Below are 27,521 nucleotides of genomic sequence, written 5' to 3' on the forward strand. Positions count from 1 at the left end.
TCTAGATGGGACACTTAGAGTCAAAAACTTAAAGGTCCGTGGAGACTCGAAGCTGATCATATCCCAGGTAAAGGGAGAATTTGAGGCAAGGGATGATACGATGGCTAAGTATGTCCGCCTAGTAAGGGCTGTGATGACCCAATTTAATGAATGCCATGTTGAACACATTCCAAGGGAAGAAAATGTTAAGGCAGATGCGCTATCAAAGTTCGCTTCGTCTGAGATTGAAGAAAGTTCAGGAAGTGTGTACTTCCGTGTTTTGAAGACACGAAGCATAGATATTAAGCTAGTGGCTCCCATAGGCTTGGGGACGTCATGGATTGATCCCATCAAGGCTCACATTCAGATCGGTTGGTTGCCAAGTGATGCAACTGAAGCACGGAAGTTAACTGTTCGGGCACTAAGGTACTCTTTGATAGATGGGATTCTTTACAAAAGATCTTTCGTGGTTCCCTACTTGAGGTGTCTCAGGCCCGATGAGGCACGCTTGGCTCTTGAAGAAGTGCATGAAGGTATTTGTGGACAACACTTGGGGGGCAGGGCCTTGGCTCATAAGATAACTCGTTTAGGCTTCTATTGGCCAGAAATGATGGCTGATGCCAAAGAATATGTGAAGAAGTGTGATCGCTGTTAGAAGCATGCACCAGTTGTTAGATAACCCCCCGAGATGCTGACCTCTATCAACTCGCCTATTCCCTTTGCCATGTGGGGGATGGATATTCTAGGGCCTTTTCCTATGGCCACGGCACAAAGGAAATTTCTGATTGTAGCCATTGATTATTTCACCAAGTGGATCGAAGCCAAACCCTTGGCCAAAATCACAACTAAGCAGGTTGCACAATTCCTGTGGGAAAACATTATGTGCCGATATGGAATTCCCCGTATCCTCATCACTGACAATGGAACACAATTCAACAATGAGGAATTCAAGAGGTATTGTGAAGAAAATGAAATTGAGTTACGATTCACCTCTGTGGCTCACCCGCAAGCCAATGGGCAAACAGAGGTAGCAAATCGGATAATCCTGGATGGACTAAAGAAGAGGATCGAGAAGTCAAGAAATAATTGGGTGGATGAGATACTTCCAATATTATGGGCCTACAGGACTACTTGTAGAGTCACGACAGGAGCAACTCCCTTCATGTTGGCATATGGGGCAGAAGCAGTAGTTCCAGTAGAGATATCACATTCCTCTCCAAGGATTCAGGCTTTCAATGCAGAAGAAAATGAGGAAGGGCAGAGGTTAGCCCTGGATTTAATCGATGAAGTGCGAGATAAAGCACATGCAAAGATAGTAGAATATCAGAAAAAGGCTTCATTCTACCACAACCTAAGGGTTAAAGAGAGGTTTTTCAAACAAGGTGACCTAGTCTTGAGAAAAATAGAGGCTTCTGGTGTCGGACAGAAAGGAAAGCTTGCCCCGAATTGGGAAGGGCCGTACAGAGTCAAGAGCGTTCAGGGTAGAGGAACCTACAAGCTGGAAACTATGGAAGGTTTTGAAGTCCCGAGGACCTGGCACGCATAAAACCTGAAGGTTTACTACGTGTAAGATAGGCGAAGTACGATTCTCACTTGTCATTGTGACAAGTAGGTTTAAAAGCACCTTGAAGCTTTGCTTGCGTAGGATTTTATATTCCAGTAGAATTTACATTGTCTAGTTATTGTTGATTAGGGTCGAACCCATGCTGTGTAAGGTTTTGGAAAACCAGACTTCATATTAAAGAGTTTGAAATTATTTATATCTAAGGATGTTTAAAGTTCAAATGCGTATTAAGATTGTAAAGTTAAAACAGAAAGAGGCAAGAAAAGCAACATATGAAATATAACCCCGAAGGGTAACAAGTTTAGATATGAATAAAGTTCAAAAAGAAGATATACAAAAAGTTAGGCCTTGGAAGGCTGAGATTCCTCAAAACCACTATCCGAAGTCTCCTCGGAAGTCTCAGTCGTTCCTTCGGACATCTCGGTTGTCCCCTCTGAAGTCCCTGTAGAAGTTCCCTCTGCAGGAGATGTTGGCTGTTGAGGCGCTGCTTTTGGAGGCTCTTTCACCCTGACCTTCTTAGCGACAGGCTCAAACTCCTCTTCAGAAGAATCTTCCTCCTCTCCATCCTTGATCATAACAGCAAGCTTCTCAGTAACACCTCCAAGCTCTGGAACCCGCACAGGGCAAGGAAAGGGGGACTGCTCAAGGACCTCTGGAAACTCATCCTGGATGGCCTCCACAGCAGCATCCCAGCCCTCTTTATAGCTAACCGGGTGAAGAAGGGCATCATGCTCCACCATCAAGTCCTTGAATTCTTGGGTGTCCATCCAGCCATCAAAGGCTTTGTCCTTCTGCGCCTTCAGAATGACATTTTTGGCTCGGGCCGTCTCCAGGTCAGAAGTGGAAGAGGCCAGTTGAGCTTCAAGGGCCTCTATTTTTTGGTTGGCCTCCTCCAACTTCTTATTGGCATCTTCCAGGCCAATTTTCCAAGCCTTAGCTTGGTGAATGGCCCCTTGGAAATGGGCGTTAGCCTGCAAGAGAAACAGCGAAAGTTTAGAAAAGAAACATGGAAAGATAAGTACGAAGGGCATAAGTAAAGGACGTACCGTCGCCAGAGCCTGGGCTCCAAATAGCTCATTCCCCTCTAAGTCCTGTTGAAGGACAAAATCTTGATAATCCACCGGGGAGATGGAACGCTTAGACCATTCCTTGGACAGCGCCGTGCTGCCCACAATTGAGTCCTTGCCCCGGATCCCCCAAGCAGGTTGAAAATAGGCCCCTGGCCTCTGCTTGGTGCGCAGAACTTGGCTGGGGCCTTCCTCATCTGGCTCTGTTGCCTGAAGAAGGAACTCGGGGAAGCGGTCACCCAGTCGAGGGTCTTTAAAGATCTTCCCGGCCCTTTTCATCCTGGTTGTCTCCAGGTTCTTCGGCTTGGTAGCCTCCTCAATCTTCTCAGCCACTGCAATAAATAAAGTCAGTTGAAAACCAATGAAATAAAAGTGCAGGAAATAAAGGAGGTAAGAAAGGGAACTTACTTTTCTTATTAACGGGCGAAAGGCCGCGTTCTACCAGGACGGTCTCCCGGATAAGGTCCCAAGAATGGGAAGTACCGTTGTCTTGCGTAAGGAGGTTGAAACCTCTAGCCTCCTCCTCAGACAAAGTTATGTCATTTGGGCTCCCGTCCATGGCCAGCCCAAAGGATGATCGAAACAGGGAGCCCCAATCTCCACCTTCCCAAATAACAAACAAAAAATCTTTCTTCCACCCCAAGTTGTTGTCAGGGATGGACTTCCCATTCACGATATGGGGGATAGTGGGGCGCTGGTTGATAGAAACCCAACCCGGACTTTTATCAGGGCTGTTTTTGAACTGAAAAATCTTCCTGAAGACAGCAACAGATGTGGGGACGTTGTGTTTGGCGCATTGCGACAGATAGCACAGAATCAACCTCCAGGAATTAGGGGGAAGTTGGCAAGGGCTGATGCCCACATCAGCCAGTAGCAAAGGAATGAATGGATGAAAAGGGAGTCTAATACCTGCCCTTAGAGTATCCCTATAGACGCATAGCGCGTCCTTCTTCCACTGACAGGCCCTGTCGGCCGGACCCGCAAGAACCAGCTTAAAAGGCTCCTTGATTTTGAAGCAGCTGCTCAACTTTTCCAGCTCCTTGGGATCCCGTAAAGCACTAATATGATCGTGCGCGTCCAGATGCGCATCAGACGGATACTCGTCCCCTCGAGTGTTGATCATGTCGATTAAGGAAGTATACCTCGATCGAATAGGAAAATCGTTGGACTTTCTAGCCACGTTCATCTTGGCCAAGCGAGTCATTCTTTTGTCAGCCATCTGAAAAAAGTAAGGGGCACGTAAATAGGCTATCTTAAAATGGCACACAATGGAAAAATAGACACGAAAAGCAAAGGGAGGAATCTTACCTGAAGAAGCGCTCCTGAAAAAGGCTTTGAGCTCCGACTTGCTGTTATTCCTCTGAGAATCTTAGCAGGAAGATAAAGAAGAAAACTAAGAAATGAGAAAGTGAGAAGTAATAGCCTTTCCTCATTCCTTTATATAAGAGGAAAAGGAAGTTGAAGGGACGAAAAGCCCATTGAGAACAAAAGCCCATAGGAAAAAGCCCAGAAAAAAGAATATTCCAGAATATTCCTAGGAATTCTAGAGCATTCTAAACAGGGTGTATTAAGCCCGGATCAATAAAAGAGGCCCAATAAGATTTGAAAATGCCCAATAAGATTTGAAAAGGCCCAATAAAAGAGGCCCAATAAGATTTGAAAAGGCCCAATAAAAGAGGCCCAATAAGATTTGGAAAAGCCCAATAATAGAGGCTCAGTAAAATTTAATAAGGCCCAACAAAAAAGGCCAGGCCCAAATCCAATTAGGATTTGGAAAATACAATACCCTAAATTAAAGCTAAATAAAGAAGGCTAGTGGAAGACCAGGAACCAGGTCGAAATCCAGGTCGTGAATCCTGCCCGAAATCTTTCGAGCAGACACCCGAAAATAACGGGTAAAAAAGACCAGAATCCAGGTCGAATTCCAGGTCGTGAATCCTGCCCGAAATCTTTCGAGCAGACACCCGAAAATAGCTGGAATAACGGGACTGAATTGAGGTCGAAGCTTCGACCAGGAATGAGGTCGAATAAACCAAGCATCTTTCAAAAAATGGGGATTAAAAATCCAGGTCGAAGTTCGACTAGGATCCTGGTCGAATTCCAGGTCGTGGATCCTAGTCGAAATCCTTCGACCAGGAAGCAAGAAAACCAAAGAATTTTCGAACAGAATTCAGGTCGAAATATCGACTAGAATCCTAGTCGAAATCCTAGTCGATAGGCTCATGACAAGAAGCTAAAAAAAAGGTGGAATTTTCGACCTAGATCCAGGTCGAATTTTCGACTAGGATCCTGGTCGAATTCCAGGTCCTAGATCCAGGTCGAAATTTCGACTAGGATCCTGGTCGAATTCCAGGTCGTCGATCCTAGTCGAATTCCTTCGACTAGGATGGCAAGGCTGACCCCTATTTTCGACTAGGATCCAGGTCGAAATTTCGACCAGGATCCTGGTCGAAAAAGGGCTGGAAATCTGAAAAATCCAGAAAATTAGGGAAAAATCCCAGAAAATTAGGGAAAATCCCAGAAAATTAGGGAAAATCCCAGAAAATTAGGGGAAAATCCCAGAAAATTAGGGGAAAATCCAAGAAAATTAGGGAAAAATCCCAGAAAATTAGGGAAAATCCCAGAAAATTAGGGAAAAAATCCAGAAAATAAGGGAAAAATCCCGGAAATAAGGGAAAAATTCGTGGAAATTAAGATAATTCTGAATAAAAGGAAAAATTCATTGTAAATGTGTAGGTCGCTCCACACTTTACGGAGAAACGAAACCCTGTAAGGGAACGAATAGACTTAACTTCTGCGAAACCTAATCAATGTTTCCCAAAAGTTGGGGGGCAAATGATAGGGATAAATAAATTATGATTGTATAATTAAATACTGCATTAATTGTACAAGCTGTGGGCTGCTAGGCCCAATAAAAAGATATATGATACTCAGACCAGAAAGGTTAAGCCTGATGGACCAGATCAGACCTGATGGAATAAAAAAGGCCCAAAAGCCCTGATTATTAATTAATTTCGTAATTAATTAATAAGGGAAAAATCAGATGTTGAGAAGAGTCCCGATAAGGATATAAATCCTTAGAGATTAGCCTCAAGGGGACCTAAAAGGATAAGGAATCAGTTTCCTACTATCTAGGACTCCAAAGTCCATTCTAATTATGAGACTTGCCCACCAAGTCTCCTATACCAAGTCCAATTCAAGGACTCCCAACATCTATATAAGGGGCCTCACCCCACAAATCAGAACTACGTTTTTTGGCTTGATTCTCTAATTCACAGAGATACGTAGGCATCTCGTAAAAGGCAGATCGAGTCACGAAACACGAGAGCAGCCATTAAAGGCCTTGAGCTCCCGAATCTTAGTAATAAATACAGCAAATAATAACCTTAGTTTTTTATCCATAACAGGGACATAAATGCAATAGATTATGATAAATAAGCTATGAGAATTTTTTATAAATAAAAAATTACTCGTATGCAATGTAGTCTGTTAAATACAAGTGATGAGAGCTTTATGTAATCTAAATAGAAGAAGAAATCTTAATTTGAAAACTGTAACATAAAGCTGAGACCAAGTTGTATTTAATACATAAATTGATGTGATATCTGTTCCAGAGCAATTAATATTGAATTGAATGCATGTGAGTGGTATATAAATAATGTAGAAAGTGAAGTTGTTATTCATAGTATTTTGTTACTTGTTAAGTTGGAAGTGAACGGCGGATAATATGAAGAACATCTTGATTTGCTATATTATTGTTATCAGCGCTTTTGTTTTGGCGATTAGATGTAGTAATAGTTATGCAGATGGGGATTTCAAAAGCTCCCTTAACCAGAATGACCCATCTCCAGGTACTTGACAAAAGTTTATACATATTGTGCAATGTACAAATCAAATAAGTATTGGTTTTGCCGTTTTTATTTAAAAAAGCCGAGAATACTCAATTTTATCCTTTCTCTGAATTCACACAACATCTTTAGGAAGACATATATTACAAGGGGTAATTAAATGGGACTCCTACCGAAAAGATTAGAATACATAAAATAATGTAGTTGGTTACCCCAAATTTAAGTTGGAGTAATTTGCAAGCACTGCAGGGCCTTCAAGTTCAGGAGCAACGCCACAAGGATGTACGGTGCGGCGTTTCGTAATGGCGAATTGTGACATGGACGTGTGTTACAGGATTTGTACGCAGCGTTTTGGTGAACAACTCTATAAATATGAATGCCTTAACAACATTTGTACTTGTTGGACCAATTGCAATGCCTCCTCCTACTCCTAATATGTATGCTTATCCTTTCTAATGTTTAAACCGCTGCCGTTACTTTTGCTGTCTTTTTCAGCTTATATCAACTAAATATTTTTAAAACAAGAACAACCACATCAAACTTTCAATCAAAATATTTATCGACCTATTCCAAATGGACTTGTTCAATTAAAAATACAAATGCCTAGAGGGTACAATTAACCACATCAAAAAACACAAATAATTTCAAATCTAATTATTTCATGGGCTCTCCCAAGTGTAAATATAGATAAATTCATAGAATTATGGGTAGTGTCTAAAATTTTAGAACCAAAATTTTATTAAATCCTCTTCGGTTAAACTCAAATTTCTTCACTAATCTCAACTGTGACATTTTATTTATATCTACTCATTTTAAATTAATTTAATTATATGTTCCGTATGAATTATTTATCCATATTTTAAAACAAATGCTTTTCTCTTAAAGAAAACACTCTTCCGCTATTTAATTAAGTACATAATATAATTTTGAAATTTATATTAAAAAAATAAAAATCAAATATAAAATTAATACTGTTATTTGAAAATTAAAAATTATTATTTATAGTTTATATAAAATAATATACAATTTTTAATAATATTTGAACAAGCTAAATTTTATTTTAATTAAATATATTGTTGAATTTTCGTTTTTACCCCTACCCAATTCAACAAAATTCGCGAAAGGGGTACATAATAAATTCCAAAATTGAAGTATAGATGTGCAAATTGAATTTTTCAAAATTCTGGTACAAATTTGTTTTTGAAAAATAGTAATAGGGTGTAAAGTGCAATTAACCCAATTTATAAGTATAGCTCATTTTTATACAGTTTGCAACTTTTTAACTTAAATCAACAAAATTAAATCAAAATTAACTAGAATCATAAATTTAATATTTAATAAATTTAATTATATAATAAGTTACTTAACAAGTTACGCTAGTTAAATCAAATGTAATGAAAATAATTTTAATTATTTTTAAGAAATAATAAAAAAGAAAATGCATTTGATTCCAAATGATATCTGAATAAATATTTTTAGAATGAAATTAGTAAACTCACAAACTTTTTATAAGAATTGTTTTTTAATAATTAATCAGATTTACATTTTATACTATAATTTAAAAATAAATGAATTTATGGTTTATTTAATTTCACAGCAAGCACAAAAGAAACAGAAAAAAAGGAGACGAACAATAACATCTTTTTCATTGTCTCTAGACCTATACATACACTCCCATGTAAGTATCGATGCCTCTTGTAATAACATGTGAATTCACCTTTTGCTTGTCCAAATTGATTCCCACAATTTCACACTACCACTCCTTTATTAGCCCACCATTATTCCATCATCATCCTCAAGTTTCTTGCCATGGCGACCAAGAAGCTGTACGAATCATTCTCAAAGACCCTAATCGATGAAGCCCACAAATGGGGTTGTATGAAACAAACAGGGGTCAGTTTGCGTTACATGATGGAGTTTGGTTCGAGACCCACTGATCGAAACTTGCTAATTTCCGCCCAGTTTCTTCAGAAAGAATTGCCTATTAGAATTGCGAGAAGAGCTATTGAGCTCGAGACTCTCCCTTATGGCCTTTCCGATAAACCTGCTGTCATTAAGGTAATCTGAATTTTCATTTTATTTTTAATATTTTGGGTTATTTATTGGATACTGATGATGGGTTTTTATTTTTTTTTTGAAAATTAATTGGATTTTAGATTCTGTAGCCTTATTTAATAAGTGCTTTGATATTTATGTTGTGTTGTTGCGGTATAAAGAAATGTGATTTATGATTTTTAATAGTAGGTTGGTGTTTGTTTTAATATTTAATGTGGAATATTTGGATGTGGGTGTGAGGGGAAGAGAATATAAAAGTTTCCTAGTTTGGTACAACTGTTAATGTTGTGTGAAAAGATTCTTTATGTGGGATGTTTTATATTAGTTTACTTTTAAGTTCCTTCTTTGTTCTGATCAATGTTTATTAGTAGTATTTTATATATATTTATGTATGATGTATAGTACAATTTCTAGAAGTTTTAAATAGTGCTAGGAATCAGTACTGTCTTTAGTTAACATATACAACTAAAGAATGATGGATGCTTCTTGGTTTAAAAAACAGGAATAAGGACAGTCTTCAAATCTTAATGTTTGTAGTATATGTATATTTGATATAATGTAGCGGCAGTTAATCCATATGTACCCATTATGGTTCACCGAATTTCATTTTGTTATGCACACCCAGAAATTTACGTGTCAATTCTCGATAATGGGAGGAAAAGACAATGTCCACTTGTATGTTCCTGTTTTGGAATCCTATTACTTACCAAAGGGATAGGGATGTAAAATTAGACCCTCTATAGTATGCCTATTGCAAAGGATGTGCTTCCCTGTTAGTTTTGAAGTCGTGACGCAAACTTAACTTCTCAGGTTAACTATTGTTTGCTTCCCTATGGTGCTTTTAATCCGTTCCATGAGTTGGAGTTGGTTTTAGACCTAGTAGGCTCAGTGTAGATACTGATTTTGTCTTTGTACTCTTAACTTTCAAGGTCCGTGATTGGTATTTGGATTCCTTCAAGGATTTTAGATCGTTTCCTGAAATCAAGGACAAAAATGATGAGCTGGAGTTCACAAATATGATAAAAATGATAAAGGTGAGACACAATAATGTTGTCCCGACGCTGGCCCTAGGGGTGCAGCAGCTGAAGAAATCTCTGGATCCAAAAATCGAATATGAGGGTCTTGACGAAATTCACCAGTTTCTAGATCGTTTTTATATGTCCAGGATAGGGATCCGTATGCTTATTGGTCAGTTTTCTGTTTCCTACATAACATATATTGTCCATGGCATGTCACAATATTGTCTTTATGTATTCCGTAGTGCTTGGTTAGTAAATATGGAACATGGTGGGAAAAATTGTAACGAACATCTGTCTTAAACTCAGGTCAACACGTTGAACTGCACAATCCCAATCCTCCTCCTGATGTTGTAGGTTATATTCATACAAAAATGTCTCCACTGGAGGTAGTAAGAGGTGCCAGTGAGGATGCTCGCAGCATTTGTCTAAGAGAATATGGCAGTGCACCTGATTTCAGCATCTATGGAGATCCTAACTTTACTTTCCCGTAAGTGTTTCTCCTGATTAATGACCTTCTGCAGATCTTTTTTCTTTGTATAATTCCAGTAGAGGAAGCTTGTGTGTATCTCTATTTTCCTGTTCTCCTGATGGTTTGGAATTTGGACTACTACTGTATTTACAGAAATGAAAGTTATCTATTGCTGTCTGACCATTAATATATTAGTATTGAAGTTTGACTATAGACGATACAATTATACGTCTAAATGGTTTAAATTTCGAGTAAATTTATGTTTGTTGTTGATTTTTATTAACTCCCATTACAGGTATGTTCCGACACACTTGCATATGATGGTTTTTGAGTTGGTCAAGAACTCACTGCGAGCTGTTCAAGAGAGATTTATGGACTCAGATAAAATTGCACCTCCTGTTCGAATAATCGTTGCTGATGGATCAGAAGATGTTACCATTAAGGTCTAAAATAAGTGTCTTTAGAATTCGTGTCTCTGATCTGCTCATAACAAAGTAGGCAACCTTGCTGATCTTAAAAACTATTCTTAAAGAGAATGTTCTTTGATATGTAGGTATCTGATGAAGGAGGTGGAATAGCAAGAAGTGGTCTTCCGAAAATTTTTACATATCTCTACAGCACTGCAAGAGACCCGCTCTGTGAGCAGCCAGATCTAGATACTGCTAATATGGCCACAATGGCTGGTTATGGGTATGGGCTTCCTATTAGTCGTTTGTACGCCCGATATTTTGGCGGGGATCTGCAAATTATCTCTATGGAAGGATATGGTACGTTGAGAACCTTTTTACTCTTTTAAATTATATTTGTTCAATGTCAAGCAACATGGTGCACCCGAGGTATGGATCTGTTATTTTTGGATCCCCTTTGGTCTTCCATAGTTTTTTACTATATTACTCAGTTACTAATGCATGATGGTCATCTAAACTGCATCCATTCTGTATATACTTAAATTATATAGTTAAGGTCAGTTGCATAAATTTGATGTTTTTATACTCACACGCACACACATGCATCCACCTAGGCCTGGGCCCTCGACCTCTTGTTATTAAAGGAAGATGGTATCCTCTATAAACCATTCTGTAGAATTCGGTGTATTTGAAGTGATAAGGTTGAGAACATTTTACAGTATGTCTGTAGTACTCCGTTGCATGTTTACGACCAAATTAACTTTCAGTAGCGTGTAGAGAGCAGGTATCAAATTTGTATTTGGTATCAGATTAAAATCTGTGCAAATACTTCTATTGCACTTTCCAACTTCAGTGTGATACATTTTCAGCAAGATCATTCCTATGTATTTCTGGCCCGTTTGTTTAACATACTTGTATGTGTTTGTTATGCAGGGACAGATGCTTATCTTCATTTGTCTCGTCTTGGAGATTCTCAGGAACCCTTACCATAGCCTACCACTAAATATGTAGCTATTGTTGGAGACCTGTATATACCTCAGCACTAACGTTGGATCTGTGCATTGCATAAAAATATTTATTTTAAATTTGGTGCACTCTGGATGCTGAGTATCCAAATAAGGGGACGCCTTTCCTTTTTTTGCAATTTCTGTGGAGAATAAGTAATTTGTTTCCAAGAATGAACAGAAAACTTACTTTCGCAAAGTTGAAGGCATTGTGTAAAGTCTTTTGTAACTCAACTAACTGTTGTGTACATCATAAACCTTATCTGTAGTGTGTAGATTTCAGAGTATTCTACCATTCAGAACTGAAAGAAGCTTACTTAGGTTATACTTCTCTTTGTTTTTTGTAACTTGATAAATATTACTCTCCGAGTTGTTGGTGTTTTTGCTGTATTTGGTTGAATATGCAAAGATTTACCCAAGGGAGAGTTCTCTCTAAATGCTCCATATGTGATTGTATATATATAGATAGGGTTTTGCTTTATGGCACATGTTTTCAACAGAGTTAAACCATGTTCAAAATCTGTAATGAATTGTTACTTATCATCTGATATAATAGTTTCAGTCTTCCGGTCTCCAAAGAAAGATCAATTGTCTAGGAAAATCAAGGGGTTAATTATCAAGTAGGTCGCTTACTGCATCCAAATGTTTCAAGTGAGTTACTGGTTACAAAATTGACTCAAATGAGTCACTCATTTAAATATTTATATCAAAAATATCACTCTATCATTAGTCGAAATTCTTAAAAATATTATATATTGAGTTTCACACATTTTTTTATGAATGATATTACATCCAAATGAAAGATTCTGAGTTCTAGTATTTTAGATAATATTTTTAAATTTTTTAAAATTTATTTACTATTTATTTTTATTTAAATCAAATAATACAATCAAAAAATTAAAAATAAATAGTTGATAAATTTTAAAAATCTAACAATATTATCTAAAATAGTAGAACTCGTAACCTTTCATTTGGATGTAATATCATTAACAAAAAATATGGAAAACTCGATATATAATATTTTTAAGAATTTCGACTAACAATAGAGTTATATTTTTAATATAAATATTTAAATGAGTAACTCATTTGAGTCAATTTTGTAACCAGTGAGTAAGTAACCTACCTGATATTTAACCCGAAAATCAAGGTACCAAGTTGATCTCATTTCAGTATACCCTCAAGTAAAAAATGTAGCATCGAATCCACATTAAACCACCATTTATTTACAAAACTCGAGCAGTAATAGCAAGGGGCACCTTTTCATGCGAGACTCAAAAAACTGCGAAGGCCCTCACTCAGAGGGGACTTCGTTGATACAGCAGGAAAGAGCAATACTAGACCCTATCTTGAGGTTCTTCACTAAAATGTTATTTTCAGGCCGGTGCCTACAATATTCAACCATTGTCACTTTACATTGATATACTGTAACAAGATCCCTACAACATTAAGTACACGAAAACATGTACTCTAAGCTTCATTTTGTCATTTAAGGGGACTAGTGCTCACTGTTACTCATATTGTCATCAAGAAAATTGATATTATTATCATCATCCTCATAGTCGTCATCATCTGTGGCAGTACTGAAATTATTAGCAGGATTGACATCCAAGGGCTGTACATCAGCCAAAGTTACCAGTTGCATGCATCCTTTCCTGGCCTCAACATGTCCATCTTCATACTCCACCTCATTTTCATATGGATCAACTTGTTCCATTTCATTTCTAGGGATAACCTAGTTCATAGAATAAAAATCATGTTTTCAGCAAAGTTATGCAAGATGAGATCTTTTACAATTTATTAGATGATGTTTAAAACATGTTATATTCAGAACAGCTTATGAGCAAGTCAGGATATACTTCTCAAGCTAATATCGCATGTATAACACATAAATGCGTAAAATAAAGGCTTGGCGCATCACATAAAAAAAAGAAAGGATATGGTACCGATTCACCTGTTCTGACTTCAGTTCATGAAAATAAATATCCTCGTTTAATTTAATACAAGTTATTCTCTCAATCAATTATTTACTTTGGGTGAATTAAGGTCGTACCTCATCTTCTTGCAGTATTGGTTTCTCTGTATCCACAATCCAGTCATAAAGTAAATATTCTTGTAAAACACTGTCAATGGATATCAAGTCATTAGAAGTCTTCCTTATTTGGCGTTCCCTGAGTCGCAGATTGTAATGAACGTAAATGAAATCATTTAGTTTTTTCCGTGCCACGCGGTTGTGACTTTGGCTAATGATCTGATCATATATACTCCAGTTGTGCTCACACCCAAATGACGAGCATGTTTGGCTCAATATACGAACTGCAATTCTTTGCAACTCGACACAGTTTATGCCATGCTGTTGCCACCATGCAGCTAAGGAGACAAGAAGAAAAGAATATTTAAAATGTATCAAGTTCAAACCATAAAAACCTGTTACAAGCTTCCGGGTTAGTAAATATACCTGGATTAAGCTCCGCTCTGGTACCAATAGCCAAGTCAGTTCCAAAATCAGCTTTTGCAGAACCAAAATCAGAAATCTGCAGCAGTGACAGGGTGCAACAACTGGAAGTTGAATAAAAGAAGGACAACTGAAAAGAAGTTACACTTAATATTGATTACCTGCATGGATGCAGAAATTCTTTTTCCACTGTCTGGCTCCAGTCGAACAATGCATGCATTAAGTCCACGAACAACCTCTGGGTGCTACAGTTAAGCGCATATAACAGATAATTTCTATACATTACTCTTTAGCCTGTATACTTCTCTTCAGAGTAGACTCATTAGAAAAAATATTAAAACAAAATCAGCTGGTTACCTGAACAAAATCAGGACGATATCTGTACGATGGATTGAGGAAGTAAGCAGCCAAATACAAAGGATGGTGGTATAGTGAATTCCAGTTTTTGTCTATAACACTCCAGAAGGGTCCATACTTGCGTACATTATCGTTATGATTACTTTTAATACAAAGCTTAGCTCTGCACATATCATTATAGATAAATGGCATAGAAAGGCTATCATCACTAGTAATCTTTTGAAGAACTTCCATGATAGGGTCCACAGATTTCCTGACAAACAACATCTTCTTCCAAAAAGTAGGGTTCAGTACAACCCTCTCTACCTCTTTACCCTCTTCCATTTGCGACCATCGAGAGGAAAGCCATTTATTTGACTGAAATAATCGTTTGAGGCCAATTCTATGATCCAAAAGATTCTGCAAAGTAGAAAAACTTGATGCACATCGGGTAACTGAGGGTAGCAAAAGTTCTTTTCCGCCGGTGTACTCACTCTTCATAAGATTTAACAGCCAGATACGGTTGTAAATGAACTTCGTAATACTTTGACTTTTTTCCATGCACTCTCCAACCCATTTAATCTTCATAAAATCGTCAAGCATCCGTTCAATGCAATAGCCAAGACAGGGAGTCCAAAATAAGTTTTTTCTTTTCTCTTCAAGCATTTTTCCAGCAGCCTGATAACTTGGTGTATTATCAGTGATTACCTAGTAGAGTGAAGATAGTATAGGTGGTAGAATGAGCATAAAACCACAAAGATGATACCAGATAGTCTTTAATTATATATATACACAATTGACTTTAGTTACCTGCACTATATTTTCTTCGCCCATCTCTTCTACCACCTTGTCAAGCAACTTAAATAAGTACATAGCATCTTCAAACTCATCAGTGGCATCAACTGAACGTACAAAGTACATACCATGGGGGCAGGAAACCAAGATATTAATCAACATTCTTCCGCGCGAATCCGTCCAACTATCTGCCAAGATAGAGCATCCAGTAACTGTCCACGAAATTTTGCACTCCTCAAGGTAACTTTTTATGACTGAAATCTCATCTTGTAGAAATCGACCTGATATTACATTGGCTGAAGGACCAACCAAACCTTCTCCATATTGACCAACCAACTTGAGCATCTTATGAAAATAAGGGGAATTTGCTGCCTGGGAAGGAATTCCTGCATGGTAAAAGAATTTGCAAATTGCGGAGTTAACTTCCTTACGGAATCTTTTGCAGGTACCAAATTTTCCTTGTTGGGAATTTAGAGGTGTATCGCTTGTTGGAGACTTCGAAACTATAGTTTCAAAATGTGGTCTTCTTAACCATGGTTCAGCCTCCATTATTGAAGATGTGCCTCTTAGCATCCTTCTTGAGTCTCTTCCTAATCTTGAATCTTCATGTAATGGTATGCCATTGCTCAGAGAGTGTACAGCAGTCACTTCTTGCTCATCATCTTCCTCTTCATTATCCGAGTGCATATAGATTGCTGATACCTCCTTCGAATCCGTTCTTCTCTGCCTCTTTCCTGAACGATGCCATTTCATATTTTCTTTTATTTTAAAAAATACTTCCTCTGGAGCACTTTTACAAGGTGCAACTTCTCCCGGTATTCTAGCTAGATGCTGCTTAAAACGATTAATACCACCACTTACAATTTTCTCACAATAGTTACATTTGACCTTTTTCTTCCTTTCATCCTGTGGAACACCATGTTCCCAACCAGGGTCAACATATCCTAATGAACGAAGAGGGGGTAAATTTATCACCAATCCATTGTCCCCTACCAATTGCTTTCCTTTATTCCTATATCCAGCATGCTCTTCTTCCTCCGCTTCATCATTAGAGGGAAAAGTTAGGTATGCTTGCTCATCATATTCATTTTTCCTTGCTCTTTTACTAAATCTACATCCTTCTAGATTATCTCTCATTTTCAAGTACACCTCCTCCGGCGCTTTATCACAGTATGTTACTTCTCCAGAAACTCGTGCTAAATGTTGCTTCAATCTGTAAATTCCACCACTAACTACCTTTCCGCAATAATTGCATCTAACCTTCTTTTTTCTCTCATCCTGAGCAACACCATGCTCCCATCCAGGGTCAACAATTCCAGAGGAACGATGTGATGCCATATACACTCAAGCACTCATGAATTTGTTTTTCAACCTATACACAACTGCCATTAAATCGAATTTATTATCAAGCACATGTCATCAAAAAAAATACACATAACTACAAAATGCACTAAATCAAATGTATTTAATGTCAAACAACTATACTCTCTTCTTTGCAACAAAACAACAATCCCATTGTTTAACCAAGATGCAATGTATCTTATAAAATAAAGTAAAATGTTCATGATCACTTGAAGGAAACATAACAAGGCCACATCAACCAACAGCAGAAATCAATAAAGTGCTATACCAACTACGCATTTGACCATTTTCCCCCATAAGAAACTACACTTTCCTCCCATTCCATCCCCGCAAAACACATTCCCTATTGACAACAACAATGTCAAATAAGCCTTTAACTAGACCACTCACACCGCTGTCACATTCCTCCACGTAACAACAACGACGTCTCACACCGTAGAGTTTCAAATAGCCATATTCAACAACTCAATAGCAAAACTAGATAAAACCGAATATGTATGTTTCATAACTGGCAGCAAACCGGTTATCGGCCATCATAAAGTTTAACGAAACTCGTAAATTAACTAAATATAGAAAACACCCCCAATCACTAACTGAACCAAATTAACTTTACTAAAATCAAGAACAATAACTAATAAACAAGAATTCAGTACACAGAGCTAAAAAAGCAGTAAAATTTAACCAAGATTTCGAAAACAATGATTACCCAAATATCCTAAAAATTCTGATGAGCACAAATTATACATACAAAAATATGTGTGTATAGAATATGAAACTCAGCAATTGTGGGTGAAATTATGAGGGGGCAGTTGTGTAATTAAACAACAAGAATTGAACAAAAGAAAGCTAGAGATATGTAAATATAGGATGTAGAAATTAGAGAAGAACCTGAGAGAGCATGTGAAATGAGAGGAGCGAGTTGGGGATGGGTTTGAATCGGTGAGTCGAGAGGCGCTGGGTTATGTTCGAGCTGCTGAGTTATGGATTGCCGATTCTTAGGGTTTCTGTTCAACCTCTTCTTTTTACTCAATTTTCTTTACTCTTTTTTTTTTGTTTTTTAATATTGTGTTCATGATATCTTATTTGTCAGTGTATTTTTTTCTTAAATATGTTAAAAGAAATATAAAAATTATCATTTAAGTTGTATATGTTTGATATTTGATTTAGAACAAATATTTGTCATTAATAGATTGATTTTTCTACTCATTCGAACAATTATGTAATGTAATGTAATGTAATATATATACAAAAGAAACGTAATATATGTAATACAAATATAATACAAACATATATATTCTAAAATTATTGTTTTAATGAATATTGAGAATATTGGAATTCTGACTCTTTACTAGTTCTATTATATTATTAATTCATATAATTATTTTGAAATAATGACTAACATATCTCATTTTTTATATTCAATTGTCGAAAATGTCAAAATGCACGAGATAGTGTGTAAATATATATTATATACAAATGACCATGATGGATATACTTATTTGCTTGTTAAAAACTTACATAAATATGAATTCCGTTCTCGTTTTTAAAAGGGTGCGCAACTAAAAAATACATATTTAGTACATGACAAAACTAAATACCGTGCGCCCTCGAGTTTTGCTTCACAATTATATATTTAGACATATTTTCTATCTCTAATGCGGTGAAAAAAATTAAATCAAACTAAGTCGTAATATTTTGATTAGTGTAATTCACATAACATAACACAAAGCAAAAGGAAATTAAAGTTGCGACTCTTTTATTCTTCAAGACAAGAAGCAGTAGCTCAGCCAAAGTTTCCTATAAGATTGGTGAATTTTATTCAATTTTACATTTTGATCTCTAAAATTTGTATATTTATTTGATTAGAGGTTGTGCAAGTTTGAGAAATTTTAAAATAAATAATTTATAATTTAAAATGAATAAATCACTTATAAGTATAAATAGATTAATACTTATTAGTTATATAAGTATTTGAATAAAAGTTTGAATTCCACTTAATTAAACAAAAATAAACAAATTTAAATATAATTATCTTAATTCGTGGATTTTAAATTAAAAAAATAAAAATTAAAAACATATATTTAAAAACAAAATTAATAAAAGGTGAAAATATAAAATAAATTGATAAAAAGTACGTCGTTACCAACATTCAACTTATCATTTTATAAATTTTAAATTCGACTCTAAAATAAAAAATAAGTAACTTATAAGCCCGTACACAAATATGCCCGTTATATTTAGCATTCAAAAATATTTACGGAAAAGCGGCTCTTACTCAATTTCCAAAGAATAAAAGCAGTATATAGTCCACGTATTAAAAATTTCAAATTTCGATTACTAAAATACTTGACCGAATAAAGTTTATGTGGCGCCCTCAATCTCGGGTTTGGGAAATGAGAACTCACACAGCATTAAACTAATACAATAACAACAGATATAATAAATCCCGATAATAATAACAAGATCTACACAGGAATAAGTATGAGACAAGATTACAACTACAAATCAGAATAAATATATTACAACCCAAAATATACTTAAATTCAAATTTATTCGATTCCGACATGGAATCGACTGATGTTAGGGCGAAAACACGCGCTAATAATACACGCAAGTATACGCGTTCGCAAGTAATATAAAATACTTTCTAGTTCGTTCCCACAGAGACTCAGACTAGTTATTGTTCAATTAAACTCACTCACCAATGTATGATTACTTCTCAATGTTAAGACACTAACACTTAGAATTGTTGACTAAATATTAACTACAATTAACTACGTAGTTAACCACTTAATTAACACTTCGAATTAACAATATTAAAACACTAATGAGATCACAACTTCATTACTACGTCCTTCAATAGTTATTGTTATTACCCTTAGCATGCAACAATGATGATATTAATCGAATAACACGAAACTGATAAAAGCCAACTTTCATTGTACTAATACCATTCTACCACACATCTACAATTAAGATAGAAGTTGAATAGGTATCAATTATGTTGAGTCCCTCCCTATATGTCTACAGAAATTGACAACATAATGATTTAAGCACAAGTTATTCCTTTTGATTACATAGGGCGAATAAAACGGTTAGAGTTACCCACTAATCATGCAACATCATACATGAACCTATGCTAGCATGGCAAGTTCTAAATCTCGAGATCTACCGTCGCTTCACAAGAGATTAACACCCTATCTTATATGTTCGCGACGACACAAGACGAATACGCATAACCAATACTAGATATCATACAATCATCACACACTAAGGTATTAAACAATCCGTTACGACCCCATGATCACGATTAGCCCATGATAGCACTTATCGTCATCATGGGTTCATATGAAAACATGATAAACAAACACAAGAGAATAATAACTTAACTAATTATATTAAACCAGAGTACGTCACAAGAGTAATAGGTTCAAAGCAAAGAAAACTAGCATCCAACGTTACAACGAAATAAAGAATCACAAGAAAATAGGCTTTCTCTTCGTTGCGGTGTGCTAAAACGGTCTTCTTCCTTGTCTTCTTCTCTCCTTGCTTAATACAACGATCCAACCTTGTGAAAACGTCTCTAAATCTACTTATATAATAGTCCCATAAAACTCAGATTACATAGAAGTTGGAAGCCAAACAGAAGTAGAAGTCTTAAAACAATTTATCTTTTTTCCCGACCCTGCGCGGCCGCTCAGCATAGCTGAGCGGGCGCTCAGCTTTCTGCGCGGCCGCTCAGCATAGCTGAGCGGGCGCTCAGGACCCTACTGGAAAATTCCTGAGTTTGCTCCGTTTCTTCGCTGTAATCTGCCCCTTTCTTTCCTCTCGCAATGTTGAACACATGCCAAGGCTTATTCTTGATGATTACTCCTCCGAAATGCAACTATTACCCTGAAATGCACAAACACTAGAAAAACGCATCAAATACACAAAATACTTGATTTCAAGACACCAATTTAAGCTATTTTAAGACGTTTTAAGTGGTATAAAATGCCACTTATCACACCCCCAAACTTAAATCGATACTTGTCCTCAAGCGTCACAGACTCAAAAACAGATCAAAACATGCATGAATGCAATCTATATGAAATGCAGCGATCCCCCTTACTACGAACAAACCAACCAACTTACAACATCTCAACAAATGCAATTAGGCGACTAAAGATGAATCAAATCATGCCAGCTAACATACAGCCAGAAACGTGGTGTGTGCAGATGCTTAACAGATATGCTTCGGAACTAAATCAATTATTATGACTCAACTATCATCAAGGCAATCACATGATTATACAAAGAATAAAAATTCTAGGCACAAAGTGACTTATAACACTACAAGAATTCTGGAGCTTATTACGGAATCATGCTTTTATTCATAACAGCAATGCTTATTTGACCGTGCAATGAGTGATGTCCACAAAAGACTTATACAATGGTATCCATGTAGCGAGCGTTAGGTTAGCAGATCCCAGACTCTAAAAGCCTTAGGTCACTAGGCACAAAGTCCCCTAAGAACTTAATAACTCGAATACCAAAGAGCCCACTCGTGATCAATTATGCATAAACACATACTCTTTTTTTCTTTTTTTTTTCTTTTTTTCCATTTTTTTTCTTTTTCTTTTTTTTTTCAAAATTTCTGAGCAAGTGCGTTTCACTCCATCTTGCTCAACCCTATACTACTCGCATAACATGCGAGCCGGCTACTAGTCATTTGACGCCTAGCCATAATTAGCAACAAATTTCATTTTTTACTCCATTTTTTCTTTTTCATGCCTTTATCACTAAGAACCTATTATCAAATTCTAAGCATAATAATTAGATTAACCTCGAAAACAATCAGATCATAACAACAATCTAGTCCTTAAGCATTCTCTAAGACTTAGTGAAAATACAAGTGTTTCTAGCATGCATATCAACCTACATGACTCAACATTACTTTAACGCCGTCACTACACTCGCATCAACATCACAAATCAGTCAGTAAATCATCGCAAAAGGGATCATGGCATATGCATGAGCTATATGATATGATAAACAAATAAAGCTATAAAATAAAAAAATTATATGGCAAAAATTATGCAACTATATGAACTAAACTATCATAAATATGCAGCTATATGACACACACACAAAATATTCCTTAACTACCACCCCAAACTTAAAATCTTCACTGTCCCCAGTGAAGGTAGTAGAAAGGAACACAGGGTATACCTACTTGGAGTCATCATCATCATCACCCTCAGTGGGTGGAGTATCAGTCGGCGGGTATGCAGAGTCCTCACCAAAAACTGGTCACTGGATGTCAGCTCCAAGGCCCCGAAAAGCAGTCCCTAACGCAAGGGTGAGCTCCTGAGCAAACCTGCTCTGCGTCTCGTACATGGCATCCATCCGCCGTGACAGCCTCCTATACTGGGCATCAGCCATCCCAGCACCCTCCTGAGCTCTCGAAGAACCAGCTTCATCACGCCTAGGCCTAACCATAGTAGCACCTCGTGCTGGACGCCCTCCTGGAAGACGATAACCCAGCCCATGCTCCTCGGGCTCACCACCGGTCCACTCCTGCATCCCATTTAGAGTCCCAGAATCAATCGGAGCGGCCGGCAACTGCAACTGCTCATGAGACGGCCAGTTCACTCCCACTGCTCGACAAAGCTTCGTGACCGTGGATGCATAAGGGATGTTCATGTGCTTAGCTCCCCTCAAAAACTTCAGAATTCCTTGGTAGATAAACTCACCAAGGTCCATATAGTACTCCACATTCAAAATTCCCCACAACAACTGTGCTCTCTCAACTGTGACCTCATGTGCATGCGAAAAAGGCAGAATATTAGCACAAATAAACGCATTCCATGCACGGGCATACCTGTTCATCGCGATCACTGGAAAGTGACGATACTCATTAGTTCCAGTCTTGAAGGTCCAAACTGTGCCCGGCCTACAGAGAGTAGCACAAATCAAATTCAAGTCAAAATCCTCAGCAGTCTTCTCATTCCAGTTCTCCTCCTCGGGCTTCCTCTCTCGCTGCCCAATCACACGGCGAATCGCCGCTGGGTGATAATCAACCGTCAGCCCTCAGACCACAGAAAACCCATTCTTCTCGGTCTTCGCATTTGCATAGAACTCGCGAACCACGCTCATCGGTACTGTTTCAGGCGACTCACAGAAAGCTATCCACCCCTTCTCAGCAATCATCGGTAGCAACTCACCATCTCTCCCCGATGGTAAAAACCTCCTCTCCTTCAGAATCGGCTTCCCCAAAAGCCTAGTGTACTCCTCCTCCGCAGCTCTGTCATTCAACCGAGGCCTCGCAGCAGTACCCCTCGATGAATCAGCAGTAGGGACTGTGCTGCTGCTATCAATAGTCCTTGCTCTTTTGGGTGCCATTGAATCTGAATAAAAATGCTTGAGAATAGTGTTTTTATGTTTGGGAGAGAGTTTGAGTGTAGAAAGTGTGTGGGAGATGTATGGGATAGGTGTATGTATATATAGGGTATGGATTAGGTTAAAATTAGATTAAGAGTGGGTTTGAGGGATAAAATCATGGGTTAATGGGAAAAGAAATCGTGGGTAATGGGGCTGTAATTTATTTTTTGATTTTCTGATTTTTTTTTTGGATTTTTTATGAACTTAAAAAAAAAAATCACAGTCGACCCCTGAGCGGTCGCTCAGCAAAGCTGAGCGGGCGCTCAGCTTTTTTTTCCGAGCCCGGTTTTTCAGATTTTTTTTGTGGTTTTGGATAGGTTATTAACTTCTAAGGGTTCCTGTAACAAAAAATCATGGGTTACCTCCCACGCATCGCTTCTTTTTCGTCATTAGCTTGACGTTGCGTACCTTCCTCAAGTTGACAATAAAACGACACTAACCACTTCTCAGTTTGCCGTGTCCCCATAGCAGTGCTTCAAACGCTGACCATTAACCTTGAATGCTTGGTCCGGATCATTCTCAAAAATCTCCACCGCTCCATGTGAAAACACAGTTTTGACAATAAAAGGTCCAGACCACCTTGATTTCAACTTCCCAGGAAAAAGTCGGAGACGAGAGTTGAATAAGAGAACTTGTTGCCCCGGCACGAATAACTTAGGATGTAGCTTCCTATCATGCCACCTCTTCACCTTTTTCTTGTATATTTTGTTATTCTCGTACGCTTGGAGTCGAAATTCATCAAGTTCATTAAGCTGAAGCATTCTCTTCTTACCAGCTGCATCTAAATCCAGGTTCAACTTTTTCAACGCCCAATAGGCCTTATGCTCAAGCTCCGCAGGTAAATGACATCCCTTACCATACACCAGTTGAAACGGGGACATACCAAGTGGAGTTTTGTATGCTGTTCTGTAAGCACAAACAGCTTCATCAAGCTTTAAAGACCAATCCTTCCTTGACGGACAAACAACCTTCTCTAGAATGCGCTTGATCTCTCTGTTAGACACTTCCGCTTGACCATTTGTTTGCGGATGATAGGCAGTAGCAACTCGATGATTCACATTATAACGCTGCATCATAGAAGTGAACTTACGGTTGCAGAAATACGACCTTTCATCACTTATGATTACCCGAGGCGTTCCAAACCTTGTGAAAATCTGCTTATGAAGAAAATTCAACACTGCCTTTGCATCATTTGTCGGTAGAGCTTTGAATTCTACCCATTTTGAGATATAATCGACTGCCAGCAAGTTGTACTGATTATTGCAGGACGAGACAAAAGGCCCCATGAAATCGATTCCCCAAACATCAAAGACCTCGACTTCAAGCATCACATTTAACGGCATCTCATCCTTTCTCGTCAAATTTCCCACTCTTTGGCAACGATCACACCTTAAAACAAACTGATGAGCATCCTTAAACAAAGTAGGCCAGAAAAAACCTGCTTACAGAATACGAGCTGTCGTCTTCTCACCACCATAATGCCCACCATAAACTGTGGAGTGGCAGTCTCGTAATATCCCCTCTGTCTCACAGAACGGGATACATCTCCTGATGATCTGGTCAGCTCCCTGTCTAAACAAATATGATTCATCCCACATATACCACTTCACCTCATGCAGAAACTTCTTCTTTTGAGCTGAGGTCAAATTAGGAGGCATTATATTGCTGACAAGATAGTTTATAATATCTGCAAACCATGGCTCTTCCTCCTGAACTGCGAACAACTGCTCATCCGAAAAAGATTCGTTGATCAATGTCTTATCCTGTGAAGTAGACTCAGGATTCTCCAATCTAGAGAGATGGTCAGCTACTTGATTCTCAGTACCTTTTCGATCCTTGATCTCTAACTCAAATTCCTGAAGTAAGAGCACCCAACGAATGAGTCTCGGCTTCGAATCCTTCTTCCAAACCAAATAGCGAATGGCCGCATGATCAGTGAATACTGTCACTTTTGTCCCAAGCAGATAGGACTGAAATTTCTCGAAACCAAAGACTATAGCCAAGAGCTCCTTTTCAGTAGTGGTGTAGTTCATTTGGGCCCCATTTAAGGTCTTACTAGCATAGTAGACCACATGAAAGAGATTATTCTTGCGCTGCCCAAGAACTGCACCTACCGTATAATCACTTGCATCACACATCATCTTAAAAGGCTCTTTCCAATCCGGTGCTGTAATAACTGGCGCAGTGATTAAACTCTTCTTCAGAGTCTCGAATGCCGTCAAACATTCATCATCAAATTTGAAAGGCACATCTTTCTCAAGCAAGTTGCACAACGGCTTAGATATCTTTGAAAAGTCCTTGATGAACCGCCGATAAAAACCCGCATGACCAAGAAAACTACGGATTCCTTTCACAGAAATAGGTGGTGGAAGATTTTCAATGACTCCCACCTTGGCTTTATCCACCTCAAGACCCTTGCTAGAGACCTTATGCCCAAGAATAATGCCTTCACGCACCATAAAATGACATTTTTCCCAATTGAGCACCAAATTAGTTTCCACACACCTTTTGAGCACGGCACGAAGATTATTCAAACATTCATCATACGAATGTCCAAAGACGGAGAAGTCCATGAACACCTCAACATTATTCCCAATCATGTCAGAGAATATAGCCATCATACATCTCTGAAAAGTGGCCGGTGCGCCACATAACCCAAACGAAACTCTGTGAAAAGCAAACGTGCCAAATGGACAAGTGAAGGTAGTCTTTTCTTGATCCTCTGGTGCAATACAAATCTGATTATACCCTGAGTAGCCATCCAGAAGACAATAATACTCATGACCAGCCAACCTGTCAAGCATCTGATCAATTAATGGAAGAGGGAAGTGATCCTTCCTCGTGGCCTTGTTCAACTTTCGGTAATCCATGCATACTCTCCATCCTGTAACTGTTTGAGTGGGGATGAGCTCATTCTTCTTATTTGCTACCACAGTGATACCTCCTTTCTTAGGCATACATTGTACGGGGCTCACCCAAGAACTGTCAGAAATAGGATAAATGATGCCTGCATCCAGCCATTTCAGAATTTCTATCTTCACCACCTCCTTCATGATATGATTAAGTCTGTTCTGCTGCTCAATAGTTGGCTTACTACCCTCCTCTAGGAGAATCTTATGCATACAATATGAAGGGCTGATCCCTTTGATGTCTGCTATGGTCCATCCAATAGCTGATTTGAATTCTCTCAAAATCCTTAAGAGCTTGTCTTCCTCACTACCTGAAAGGTCAGATGCAATAATAACAGGTAAAGTAGATGCTTCACCTAAAAAAGCATACCTCAAGTGTTCAGGTAATGGCTTGAGCTCCAAGGTAGGTGCTTCCTCAATTGATGGTTTGAGCTTTCCTTCAGCATTCTTGAGGTCAGAAGTACCAAGAGATTCAAACGGCATGTCCAGCTTTCGCCTCCAGGGAGAAGCATTCAGATATTGTAATTGCTCGTTGCCATCTTCATCATCACTGTCAAAATCCCCCACTAAGACCTTTTCTAATGCATCAGACATTAGCATATGATCGAGTTCTGAAGTAACCGCAGAATCAATCACATCCACTTTTAAGCACTCCTCATCTTCTGTAGGGAATTTCATTGCTTTGAATACATTGAAGGTCACATCCTGATCCTGCACCCGCATAGTAAGTTCACCTTTCTACACATCTATCAAGGTACGACCATTAGCCAAGAAAGGTCTTCCCAAGATTATGGGAATCTTCTTATCTTCCTCGAAATCCAGAATAACAAAGTCCGCAGGAAAGAAGAGCTTATCCACCTTGACTAGCACATCCTCCACTATGCCCCTTGGGTAAGTAATAGAACGATCAGCTAATTGTAGAGACATCTAGGTGGGTTTTGGATCAGGCAAATCCAACTTTTTAAAGATCGAAAACGGCATCAGATTGATGCTTGCTCCCAAATCACAAAGGCACTTGTCAAACGACAACTTGCCAATGGTGCAAGGAATGGTGAAGCTACCTGGATCTTTAAGCTTTGGAGGTAACTTTTGCTGCAATACAGCGCTGCATTCTTCCGTTAGAGCAACGGTCTCAAGGTCATCCAGTTTCACCTTCCTTGAAAGAATACTCTTCATAAACTTCGCATAATTAGGCATTTGCTCCATAGCCTCAGCGAAAGGTATATTGATGTGAAGTTTCTTGAACACCTCCAGAAACTTACCGAACTGCTTATCCAGCTTTTGTTGTTGCAATCTCTTAGGGAAAAGTGGTGGAGGATAGAGCTGTTTCTCCCCTGTATTACCCTCAGGCAGAGTGTGTTCAACAGTAGTCTTCCTTGGTTCCGCCGCTTTCTCCTTTTGCTTAGCTTCTTCATCTCTAACTTCAGCTTCTCCTTCTTTTGCCTTTTCAGCATCATCAACTTTCCCAGACCTTAAGGTAATAGCCTTGACTTGCTCTTTAGCTTCCTTCCTGCCTGGTACTTCCGTGTCACTGGGAAGTGTTCCAGGTTGACGATTGAGCACTGCATTGGCTATTTGACCGATTTGATTTTCCAAGGTCTTGATAGAAACCACCTGACTCTTGCATAACAGCTTAAGTTCCTCAAAATCAGCACTAGTAGGTGCAGCTGCACTTCCCTGTTGAGGATATGATTGCCTTTGAGCATATTGCTGCGGTTGCTAGAATCCAGGTGGATTGAACTGTTTACTCACACCTTGTTGATATGGTGGCTGAATATCATTCTGATTATTACCCCAGCTGAAATTTGGATGATTTCTGTTGTTAGGATGAT

General features: G+C 38.2%; 2 protein-coding genes across 2 annotated transcripts; one reads left to right on the forward strand and one right to left on the reverse strand.

Annotated features, from left to right (window-relative positions):
* The first annotated feature begins 8,104 nt into the window (after positions 1–8,104).
* LOC141724741 (pyruvate dehydrogenase (acetyl-transferring) kinase, mitochondrial-like) lies at positions 8,105–11,856 on the forward strand. The gene is made up of 6 exons (XM_074526987.1): positions 8,105–8,516; positions 9,443–9,701; positions 9,839–10,019; positions 10,297–10,444; positions 10,555–10,768; positions 11,342–11,856. The coding sequence occupies exons 1-6, from the start codon at positions 8,268–8,270 to the stop codon at positions 11,398–11,400; spliced, it is 1,110 nt and encodes a 369-aa protein (XP_074383088.1). The 5' UTR covers positions 8,105–8,267; the 3' UTR covers positions 11,401–11,856.
* Positions 11,857–12,594: 738 nt separating this feature from the next.
* Positions 12,595–17,400, reverse strand: LOC141724742 (uncharacterized). The gene is made up of 7 exons (XM_074526988.1): positions 17,246–17,400; positions 15,011–16,377; positions 14,222–14,908; positions 14,026–14,109; positions 13,868–13,943; positions 13,463–13,779; positions 12,595–13,144 (listed from the first exon to the last, which is right to left on the reverse strand). Exons 2-7 carry the CDS (start codon positions 16,331–16,333, stop codon positions 12,908–12,910), a joined length of 2,724 nt encoding a protein of 907 aa, XP_074383089.1. The 5' UTR covers positions 16,334–16,377; positions 17,246–17,400; the 3' UTR covers positions 12,595–12,907.
* Between the last annotated feature and the right edge of the window lie 10,121 nt (positions 17,401–27,521).

Source organism: Apium graveolens, chromosome 5, assembly GCF_009905375.1.
Source record: "Apium graveolens cultivar Ventura chromosome 5, ASM990537v1, whole genome shotgun sequence".
NCBI classification, from domain to species: domain Eukaryota; kingdom Viridiplantae; phylum Streptophyta; class Magnoliopsida; order Apiales; family Apiaceae; genus Apium; species Apium graveolens.